Source organism: Ostrinia nubilalis, chromosome 3 (assembly GCF_963855985.1).
Source record: "Ostrinia nubilalis chromosome 3, ilOstNubi1.1, whole genome shotgun sequence".
Taxonomy (NCBI): domain Eukaryota; kingdom Metazoa; phylum Arthropoda; class Insecta; order Lepidoptera; family Crambidae; genus Ostrinia; species Ostrinia nubilalis.
Genome location: NC_087090.1, coordinates 4,581,756 through 4,593,984, shown reverse-complemented (window position 1 = coordinate 4,593,984; position 12,229 = coordinate 4,581,756). Strand labels below are relative to the sequence as shown.

The 12,229-nt window shown below is 40.7% G+C and overlaps 1 protein-coding gene across 1 annotated transcript in view; it reads left to right on the top strand.

The window, feature by feature from the left end:
- LOC135087648 (rho-associated protein kinase 2) overlaps positions 1–12,229 on the top strand; it is a 28,377-nt gene that overhangs the window by 3,804 nt on the left and 12,344 nt on the right. Inside the window, exons 4-9 of the mRNA XM_063982393.1 lie at positions 1,650–1,859; positions 6,882–7,072; positions 8,137–8,311; positions 9,754–9,911; positions 10,594–10,795; positions 11,448–11,716. Of these exons, the coding sequence (XP_063838463.1) occupies positions 1,650–1,859; positions 6,882–7,072; positions 8,137–8,311; positions 9,754–9,911; positions 10,594–10,795; positions 11,448–11,716 (1,205 nt within the window). The remainder of the gene's footprint in view (positions 1–1,649; positions 1,860–6,881; positions 7,073–8,136; positions 8,312–9,753; positions 9,912–10,593; positions 10,796–11,447; positions 11,717–12,229) is intronic.

Sequence of the window (12,229 nt, the reverse complement as noted above, 5' to 3'; positions counted from 1 at the left end):
GATAATATTAGACAAGTATGACGCGTTCTACATGGTCTTTGTTTAGAGTTTTTAATGGTCAAGTCATTAATTATAATAATTTACTTTTAATTATTTTGCTAAAATATCCATGCGTCGCGTCGTGTCACCCAATAGGGTCATCACATTAGTAACATTATATTTAATTAAAGTTGTAAACTTAAAACTGACGTTCTACTTAATCAGAATAATTTCTTAGTCATTTTTCAATAGTAATAGAACTCAAATTCGGGTGTAGCAAACAGGTTTTTTCCACAAGAGTGACGTCGTGACTCCAGCCCTAACCTCGTGGAGTAATGAGTGAGCTATGTAAATTCACTGAGTCATGTTAATGCATAGCTCTCGAGCTCTCCAGTATGTGCATTATGAAATGATTACAACTTATCTTAAACTTATCGGGCGTAGCAAAGAGTGTGGTACGATGAAATAAAATAATAAATAATGCGTATAATTTCTCACTTGTTAACAATCCTTCACAAGTTATTATGTTAAAACAAGATATTATGTAATAAATTTATATTGACTTTTTATTGTAGATTAATTATTAAATTGTACTGTAATTCAGACAATGTAGATCTGAAAAAATCTTAAATCACTAAAAATATTAATTTTATTAAGGTATTACAAATCTATATTTGTGACACATTATTTATTCACTTAGTGCAAAATGGTATACGTGCGCCGGTCTCGCTACGTGCCGAAGCCCTATATAATTACGAACTGCAGGGTTAATCAAATCTATTATAAAATTACTTTGTCTAGCTAGCTCCTCCTAGGTGCTTCCTACGTTCTTTTTATTGGATTTTTACGGCTTTTGAAATGAATCACCCAATAATTACGTCAGTTAACTTTAAAAAGTAGGAGCCACAAGTGATAATTGTACATTTCATTACCTTACAAACTATTTTGTTTTGAATAAAAGTGGTGTAGTTTCAGTTCAATACAATCAATTTAATGATGGTGATTAGTCTAATATTTAAAGTTCACGAAATGCGGGACAGTCCATTAAAAAAAGTTCATGAGTTTTCCTTTATTTAGTTACATTTTTTTGAAGAGTCAATACCTCCCAACTGACAGTAATTTCATATATCAATTTAGGTTCAGTTTTGTGTAAACTAGGAGGTATTGTTACTTCACAGTCTGCAGAATTTTTTTTTAAAGATTATTAGCAATTTGTATTGCACAAATTATTAATAGTCCCGTTAGCCCCTCGTGTTAGGCTAAATAAGCTTGTGTCGTGCGGCGGTGGGATTAAAACCCGCGTTCCTCGGATCCCGAGTCGGCCAGTCCAACACATTCACCGTTCGGCTATCGTGGACATAAATATCAACCATTTTCTCTAGGTCAGTGGTTCTTAACCTTTAAGTCACGAGGGAACATTTTACCAAATTTCTGTCTTGTCAGGGACCACTTTTTTTTCAAATCCTATGATAGGGATGTCGATTTCTCGCCCACTGTGCGCCGTTTGCGTTGTGTTGACTCGACTCATCACGTCACGTCACTTGTTTATTACAATGTCTTCGTGGACCACTTGGAATGCCTCCAGGGACCACCAGTGGTCCGCGGACCACCGGTTAAGAACCACTGCTCTAAGTGGTGGCTGCAGATGTTCAACCAAGCATTGTTTCCAGGTGGTGGGCCTGGCAGCGGCTTTGGAGCAAGAGCGCGCGGCACGCGTGGCGGCTGGCGGTGAAGCAGCCGCGGCAGAGGCGCACGCGCGCGCCGCGCAGGCCGAGCGCGACGCACGCGCACGCGACTTGCACGCCGTGCGCGCCGCGCTGCACGACGCGTCTGAGAAACTGGCGGCGGCGGCGGCTGAAAGAGACATGCATTATGCGAGGGTACGTGCTTTTGTCTTTTGTTTGCAGCTCTTTAAGCCTAGGCGCAGACCACCGATTTTTCGTCGGTTGATAATTTAGTCGGACAGTTAATCAGTATGTATGGAAGTGCACACATTACACCGATTTGGTATCTGCCGATTCTTCATACATATTAACTATCGGCCAACTAAAAGTTGATGGTCTGCGCCTAGGCTAAGACTATATATTTTTCTTATAAAGAAAAAAGAGAGAATGTAGTACTTATTCTTATCTGTGGAGAGACATACTATCACGGTGACAAAAATCACCAGTGCGCGCGCGCCTTTACTGTGTTTACTTTCCAGGCGAAACGGTTGGCTCTCACTACCCTAGTCTGGGACTTATCCCTTAGGTAGACGAGACGAATGTCTTGGTTGTCAAAATAACGGATTTTTATTTTTATGGCATATGAAGTATACGGTAAAGAGAATACTATGTATTAGGAACTTTATCTGTTTGTTTGGGCTAATCTCCGGGCACCTGAACCGATTTCAATGAGACTTTTAATTGAGATAACTGATCTTATTAAAATTTAGGATATCGAATAGAAGGTAAAGTAACTTAACCCAAGAAATTGTCAACAAAATACGTCAGAAATCCACGCAAGCGATGCCGTGAGCAAAAGCTAGAGCCCGCTTGGTAAACACCTCCGACTAAGCAGCCCGTAGACTTAACTGGCTTTCGCATTAAGCTATAGGCACTCTGTTGTTATAGTTGCTGCAACAGAATCATCACATTACGGGAACCTGTAACTTGTTTTTGTAAATAGTTTTCAATGTGATCTGTTGTTCTTGATACTTTTCCGACGTATAGAAAACAAACAAGGAGGAAACAGTAACCAAATTAATTACTTACTTAAAAGTGGCATTGGCACATAATACATTACAGATTTATTATGATTAATGTTGTGGTTACCACTGAGTAAGAAATATTTCATTCATTTAAATATCAGGAACTAAAATTAGGACGATTTGAGGAAATGTCTGAGTAAAAAAGGTTACAATGAGTAAGTTTGGTAAAAACGTGTCAACATCGAAACGCCTCAGCCATCATGTCTGTGGCGCGACATTCTTTTGTTTTCAGTTCCACCAGCCTTTATGCATGGACATTTAATGAGTCATTTAATTTGACTAATGAATGAAAACAACAAACATTTAATTAACAATTTTATGAAAGCAAATTGTAAGTTAGCCAGTCTGTTTTGATGTTCTCTGAAATGTTAGCTACGGAACGAAATCAGGAACAGTGTCAATATTTTTGTTTTTAATTTTGCATTGTATGATATTATAGTAAACAGAAACTCAAGGAATAGTAAAATGAAGCAGATTCCTAAGTCCAATGCTCCAGCTCTTATTTATCGAAGAAGTTATGAAAATAATAATGCTTCAGAGTTCAAGAACAATGACGATCATATATGACTAAGAAAAGTTCTGAATTTGCAAATCAAACTGTATGAACCTTTGAGGACTGTCAATAGAAATCAAAGACTTTCTATTACCAAGGGTCATATTCTATAGATTAAACATAACATCGAAATCAAACAAGTGAATCATGTGATAGAGACAAATCGGTTGTTATTGAATTTTCACAGAATCATTTGTTCCCAATCAACAGTGGATTGTTCTTTAGACGAACACTAATCTTTGACTGTGTTCTCTGAATTATTAATAATAATCTTTCCATGCCGAAATAGACTGTCCTCTGACATTACGACATAGTGAGTCATTGTCGAGAGCACACACTCGCAGCTTTTGCCTTATACGCCTTACCTGCGCTTGCGTGTGCCGCCGCCAAATAAATAAACACTCGATTACGTAGACAGCGGTTTTTCTACACTCGAATGCCTTAGTCATTGATTATGATGCGATCTGCAAAATTAATAGTATATTTATTCATTTGATTTCACAGAACCTTGTTAATAGGCTCATTGTATTATAAATAGTGACATTATACAAGTATGTAACGATCAAAACGTTATACTTAAGTCGAATAACGAATGGAATAACGACATGTTAACTGTCAGCCCACATATCAACTTATTTACTACTGCAAGTGCAAAGTTCTATGACAATAATTTTATGTTCCACTTTAGATTTTAATACAAATGTCAGAAGACACAGCTACGTTTATTTTCGTCGGATTGTTGTCAAATAGGTTAATCGCTTACAGCTTGTCTGGTTCCCTAGTCTGATTTGGAATTCTCCACATCTCTATAAGATGTTGTATTTTGCACATGCAAATTTTGCAGTGAATGTGCCGTTGACCCAATGCGCCGACCGAGTTTGATTAAAGCTTACTGTCAGTTTATCTATGTTGGGAACGTAACAATTTCTCGCGATATCGCACCCAAATGGGAATAATGACTCTTCACAGTGCGTTTACACGCGTTTATAGGCAACTTCGGAAGGGGGAACTGCACAATTGATACTTAAACTGGGTTATGTTCGCTATTTAGTCCTTTACAGGACAGTCAAAATGCTAGTATATGGTCATAAGAACCTATAAACCGATTTATTTTGTTTGGAACTCGCAGATCGGATAGTCAATAGTACTTTCACACTAGACATTTTAGTTTCACAATAGAATCTCAAGCCATATATGAACAGAGTCCATTTTGGGCCTAACATTCCTATTACGGCCCAATAAAATACATGTTTGTGACAAGAAACATTATTGTAATTAATTACAAAGCAGATTGGTAAAGTTTCTGTGATAAATTGTTATTGATAGGTTACGACATTTGCATAATGTGCGAGAATTGCATGTATGTTAAGTGAGGATGCGTCCCGAACATATTTATATCATACATATATCATACATAAGTGTCACTAAAACACTCGTCAAAACTCACGTTTTCATTCTAAGCGAGACGTTGCATGAATATTTTACGATCTCTATTAGGTATTCTGTAATAGCCTTGATATTTATGACATGAACTTTGGAGATTGATTCTCTAGATTGCCGTTGTGTAAGTCATTCACTGCAGTTGTGTCTTGTTTAAAAATTCTCGCCTGCAGTCTATACTAAGGTCTTAATGTGTTGAGTTACATAGAAAGCAATGCAAGCAAACCGATGGTGCGGCCTTTGTAATTCCTAGGAAATGTCTGCTAGCTATTTGATAACTCGTTCGAGGAATCAAAATCGATATGTATTTTATCGACTGCAACGTAAAAGCAAGTTTTCGAATGGGCATGCTTTAATCCTATATTTAAATAAATTGAACTAAATTAGATTAGTAATTTTGCAAACCACAAGGTGATTTAGATATTGAATGGCGTAAGATTTAAAGTAAAAAGTCGTATCTTGTTTACCTACGCTATTAGGCATCTAATTTATAAAACATGTATTTCCCTATTACGGTAGATATTAATGTTTAAAGACATTTCCGTCGGTTAATATCTATTCCTTCTATTAATTTCCAATCCATCCATTATTCAATATAGTGTTTTAATGATAAAAAATATTATTAAATAACAATATTAATTATTTAACATTTTAGAAGGTGTAAAAAATAATGGGAATACTTATCACAGTATTAAAGTAGTCCTAAAAAATTGGTAAAGCAAAAAGTTGTAAACGGTAGTAAATACCTAGAAACACGAGTTATGTAAAGAGCTACAATAGCAAACAAAGTCGTTGTGCAGATATGAATTTAATACGAATGCTGATCAAACAGCGGTTTGGCATTGAGGACCAGCCTATAAAACACTTACATTACACTCGCGTTAATATACAGGAATGTCTTGTATAATTTCCTGCTCATCTTCTATTCGTATGGTGGTGACCAATGACAATTTGTACGATATTATTGCGCATTTTCTAACAATGGTAAATAATTGCATTGTATCTATTCGTCTTAAAAATTGCAACATGGCTAGATCATAGGAATAATAATTAAAATCAATTATTTTTCTTGGCGTCTCTTGCAATTGCATATTATTGGCATCTGGCGCTATAACCAAAGATGATGTGCATCTTGTGCGTCATAGCAGTCTCTAAGGGGCGATATACATATTGCAGGTCGAAATCAATCGTCGGTAATATTCAATAATATTATTGAGTTGATTTTTGAGCCGGGCTATTGAGGATAGGTGCATCCGTTAAAGTCAAATAAGTCGAATATTATTTTGAGATTGTTTAATTCTTGGAGATATTCTAACTTCTGCATACACAGATTTTGAAAGAAAAATAATACAATTTATACAAAAATATTTTCTTTTGGCTGATCAATTGACGATGTAAATACTTTCCTACTATTCTACTATTATACTATTCACGCATATCTCCAATCAATTCCGAGTGTAGTGTCTCGCGGCTGTGATATTTGGGGTATCGGAATTAATTATGAGTATCAAACTCTTAACGAACCATAGCTGCCTAAATTAGTGAAGACACACACATCAAAATCTATTGCTGTGATTACAAAATGACGACCTATAGAACAATGGATGGAATGATATATTTCGACTTTTATTTAATGTAAACAGAGATGTGAATAAATATGATTGTAATAAGTTTACAATAATAATATTAGATAAAATCCATCAAAGATTTAATATTTTATATTGAGTAAAATTTTAACGAACATAATTATGTTTAACGATAAGTAAACACACACGGGCGTTGACGTGATTCGATCATGCTTAGGCACCAAAACATTACTTTTTACTGACGGTTCGACCGGGTTGCTAATGAATTCCCTAATTAATAATAATCATGCAACGTGAAAGTTTTTAATTAATGAATTTATGTTCAACTAGCTTTCGCATGCGGCTTCTCTCGCGTGAATTTCGGTCTGTCACAGAAAGACTATCGTGCGCATATCTTTCTTTCAAAAACCAGAATAAAAGCTATACTATGTTTTCCCCAGGGTCTCAAACGATCTCTATGACTTTCATCTAAATCTGTTTCATACAGTTTCTTTCGCATTAAGAACGGAATATCGGCTGCTAAGATGTTTATTTTAGATAGATGTTTATAATATTGTTATTTTTTCCCCTGCAGAGCGAAGAACTCCGTTCTCAGCTGGAGAACGAACAACACTACAGCATGGTGTATCGCTCGCAAGTGAACGAGCTTCGTTCGCAAACGGAGGAGAGTTCGCGCGCCGCTCGTGACTTGGAGCAGGAGCGGGCGAGCCTGATGCACCAGCTGCAGCTGGCTATAGCGCGTGCTGACTCTGAGGCCATCGCCAGGTATGAGCTTTATGAACTGGGTTGCGCTAAAGAGCCGATTTAGACCACATTCAGTGTCACTTGACCCATTGAAAATGGTTAAAATGTGTGTGTAAATGTAAAAGTTTTTGTTAAAAAAAAATCTAAGCCTACATTATCATCCGTTAGTCTATTCTAGCAGTTGACTGCCAGTAGCTATGTCCAGACATATACCTCCCTAAAAGAATGCCAACAATATGCCCAGTTTCCAGCTGTCGCATCCAGCTTCTGCCAGCGACTTTTCGCAAGTCCCGACATGTGAAAACGTATCGATAAAAATGGTCCATTTAAAAATTATGTTTGAATAGCTCTATCAAACAACTGGCTACTTGGTGACGTTAACGTCGTAATCGAACATTATCAAAATCAAAAATCAAAATCAAAAATATTTATTCAGTTTAGACCACAAGTGGCACTTATGAACTGATTAAAAGTACCTTAATGAAAAAGGGCTACTATAAAGTCGATGATTATTTAAAAGATAAAAATGATTGGGATGCGTAACTGCCTAGCTCGCATAAATATTTATAACTATGTATATTTTAAAGCCTGTAAACCTTTGAAAAAGCGGCTGACAATAGTGACTTGAGTTTCTTGCGCTGCTTCTTCTCAGCTCTGGTCCATTTATTGACCTGAAGCAGTGGTAGGGTTAACGCTGCCACGAAATTCCGATCGACCAGCAGATCAAGCGCCGCAAGTGGAACTGGATTGGCCACACTCTCCGAAGGGATCCCGATCACATCCCCAAGCAGGCTCTGGATTGGAACCCCCAAGGAAAACGCAAACGTGGTCGCCCCAAGCAAACTTGGCGGCGCACTGTGGCAGACGAGGCGAAGAAGATCGGCAAGACTTGGAGCGAGATCAAACACATAGCTCAAGACCGAACGCGATGGAGGACTGGACGCCCTCTGCCCCATTTAGGGGACATAGGACCATAAGTCAAGTCAAGTGGTAGGGTTAATACTGGGACGTGTAAAAGTGTTTTTTTAAAACCTATTTGCAGAAAAAAATGAGTTTTATTCTCAAAACCTCTCCTTTCCACACAGATCAATCGCCGAGGAGACGGTCGGCGAGCTAGAGAAGGAGAAGACGATGAAAGAGCTCGAGATGCGCGACGCGCTCGCGCAGCACCGCAGCGAGCTGGGCGCGCGGGACGCGCTCGTGCAGGGGCTGCGCGACCGCGACCACGAGAACCGCGCCACCATCGACCTGCAGCGGAAGGTGAAGTACCTTGTGGTGTTGTAATAGGTGCTATTTTGCAATAAAAGTTTTTGTGTGCTGTCGACTGTACTCTAGTCGCGTCTCACAACAACAAAACACAGCTGTAGTCAGCAATAGCACAGGGTCGCCGGGCGTGAGATGAGGAAGTACTCTAGTCAGGCGCAGACCGTGAAAGTGTGACGTCACTAGTCTATTAGGGTTGTAGGTATGCCCAACGTGGTCATTATAATGGATCCGCGCCTAACTCTGATCACTTTCCACATTACTACGGTCGTCAGTAGTAGTCAACTCGGTTAGTAGTGGAGTATTGGGAGACTCGTTTATTAATGCCAGCACCGCAGCGAGCTGGGCGCGCGGGACGCGCTCGTGCAGGGGCTGCGCGACCGCGACCACGAGAACCGCGCCACCATCGACCTGCAGCGGAAGGTGAAGTACCTTATGGTGTTGTAATAGGTGCTATTTTGCAATAAAAGTTTTTGTGTGCTGTCGACTGTACTCTAGTCGCGTCTCACGAGGCCGCAGCGCCAACAACACTAGTAGGTTACTGGGAGACTCGGTTCTTAATAAGCATCGCAGCGAGCTGGCTACAAAAATGTTTAGTCGAAGGTGCGGTTGACCGTAATATCACGAAGCCGAGGCCGCAGCATCAATGCTATGGTTGTCAGTAGTAGTCAATAATAGTGGGAGACTCATTTATTAATGCCAGCACCGCAGCGAGCTGGGCGCGCGGGACGCGCTCGTGCAGGGGCTGCGCGACCGCGACCACGAGAACCGCGCCACCGATACCTGCAGCGGAAGGTGAAGTACCTTGTGGTGTTGTAATAGGAGCTATTTTGCAACAAAAATGAGTAGCCAGAATCCAGAAGTACTGTTCACTGTGTGTCACTATTCTAGTCGCCTCCCACTAGCCCGCAGCGTCACGGTAGTCAGCAAGAATAGTAGTAGGGTAGTGGGAGAGAGACTCATTATTAGCAGCATCGTACGTAGCGAGCTGGGCGCGCGGGACGCGCTCATGCAGGGGCTGCGCGACCGCGACTACGAGAACCGCGCCACCATCGACCTGCAGCGGAAGGTGAAGTACCTTGTGGTGTTGTAATAGGAGCTATTTTGCTGCAAAAATTTTTAATCTAAGGTGCAGGTTGACTGTACTAGCCCGCAGCGCCAAACTCTACGGTCGCCAATTGTAGTCGGCAGCAGTGAAGAGGCATGAGGTGAGTACTCATACTCTGGTCAGTGGACCGTGAAAGTGTCAACAAGTCTGTTAGGGTTGCAGGCATGCCCATCATGTCCACTATAGTAGTTTCGCGCCTGAGTCTGGCATTACCGTAACCTAGTGGCATTTCCCCACAAAGATGGATACATAACCACGATGAATTTCTATATTCATTTTTAAAAAAATAAACCTTATCACCCTAGTAATAAAGTTGCATTCTGCTTGCCAGGAGGTTGACGAACTACGCCGCAGCGGCACGGCGTTGGCCGAGCGCGTGGCCACGATGCAGCACCTGCAGGAGGAGGTGGACCGGCTCAACAAGAAGCTCAACTCCGAGATCATGCTCAAGCAGCAGGCCGTCAACAAGCTCGCTGAGATCATGAACAGGTATGTTCTTATGCTCTTTTACGAAGTGACAAGGCGAGAGTGAATAGGCACTTACAGGGCAGATATGTACTATACTAGACTGCATCCCACTTAACATCAGGTGCGATTGTGGTCAAATATCTGCCTTGTTATGCATAAAAAAACAAAGACAGACATATGCAAATTTGTCACTTTCCCACAAGGCTATAAGGGCTCTCTCAAATTAGACGTTTTGAGACGGACGTTTGTCGTCCGTTTGCAAGACCCCTCACTCTGTTGGTAATTGACTGTAATTTTTATTCCAACGCAGTTGTCATTCAATTTTTAGTGTGCGGTCCTGCGAACGGACGACATACGTCCGTCTCAAAACGTCTAATTTGAAAGAGCTCTAAGTGATGTACTGTGAAATAGTTGAGGGATAAGTATTTCCAGTAATTCCTGTAAGGATTTGAAGGGAACAAACTAAGTACTTCTCTGTGAGCTGTAAATCCTCGCCCGGAAATATTAATGTCATCTTTGAATTTAATTCATTTTTCGGTTATAGGCTCTTTTCACAGGCTCTAAGTGAAGCTATAAACATGGTCGAACTTGTCGACTTTTTATTCGCCCTTGTAACATTCTGGATGCATAAATTATTGAGTATGGACGAAATACAATTAACCAGATACGTGTGTTAAGCACTCACACTTTATTATTGTTACAGGAAAGACATGAACCCGGCCACTACAAAGAACAAGAGCAAGATGTCTGTGCGCAAGGACAAGGACTACCGCAAACTACAGCAAGAGCTGACGCGTGAAAAGGAGAAGTTCGACCAGCACACGTCGAAACTTCAGCGCGATTTGCAGGACTCGCAGCAGCAGCTGCTTGAGGAGCAGCAGACGCGCCTGCGCCTTGCCATGGAGGTCAGTAGTCAGTCAGACCTAAAGCCTCCTACACGCTAGCGTCTTTCAAACGTCGTCGTTACTTCGTCGTCTCGCCAGCGTCTGTGCAGCATCGACGTGAACTAAATAACGAGACGTCAGATCGTAGATCTGGCCCTCGGCAGCCGCTCAGCATTATTATCGTAGTGACGCTGAGACAGCGCCGCGTCGACGTTGCGTAGGGGCTGGAAAAACGATCTCTGATGGGGATTTGGCTGAGTAGCACCATAATATTGTGTAGTGACTTAATCCTTCAAGCTCCGCGAATCTAGACACAATAGATAATCAATTGTTATGACATTAATTAATGCCGTCTGGGACTCAATCGGTTAAGAGAGCCTAGTGCGACTGGACTGGGTGAGATAGATAGCGTGTGTTAGTTTTCAAACGCTCCTATCCGCGCATTACAGTCGTGGTCTGTAAGTTTGAACCTTGCCGCGTCGTCAGCTGCACTATTATGCTGAAACTACTCATAAAATTTTTTAATTAATATGCTGAAACTACTCATAACATTTTTTAAATAATAGAAAAATAACTAACTCATACAGACTGAAAGACGAGCTAGCTTTTACCCCTCTCAGTTTTATAAAATCAGTAGAACACTAAAACTAATTCAAACTTACTTCAACTCCAGGTGGACAGCAAAGACGTAGAAATCGAGCAGCTAAAAGAGAAACTCGCGGCGCTGACCAGCGAAACGGCTTCCCAATCGTCGGCCGACGCGGAAGACGGCGAAACTGAACAGACCCTCGAGGGTTGGCTGTCTGTGCCCTTCAAGCAGAACATCCGCCGCCATGGCTGGAAGAAGCAGTACGTCGTGGTTTCCTCCAAGAAGATCATATTCTACAACTCGGAGAATGACAAGCAGAATACCACGGATCCTGTCATGATATTGGACTTGAGGTTAGTGAAATGGCGTTAAAATATTAGAAAATGAATAAGATTCGTTATTTCAAAGTAAACCAAACATCGATTGGTAAATCGCAATCGTAAAGTTTGATTCATGTATTTTTAGCGCCTGTCAAAGGTAATTGCTATTAATTTCTACAAATAAATACTGTATTGGTGTGTGAGTTGTCAATCTACAATTAAACACTCATCGTTTCGAATTGACTGAAAGGCCTCTTGAAAATAATTTCATACAGATACATAAAAGTCAGCAGTGTTTGAATGTAGCGTCACGTTACGTCACATCAGTTGAAAGCCTTACTTCGCTTTGCAGTCTTGTCACTTCAGCCAGTTGGCGTCAATTTAAACTTTTCGTGTAAAGCCCGGTCTGTGAGCACGTAGAATTTTGTCCAATGACCCCTAGCTACCCATCCTTATCGCTCGCGTGTAATTATGTTGCTATCGCGCTCGCACACTCACTGAGGGTGCCAGTCGCACAGTCGCGACAGCAATATAATTAGGCGCGAG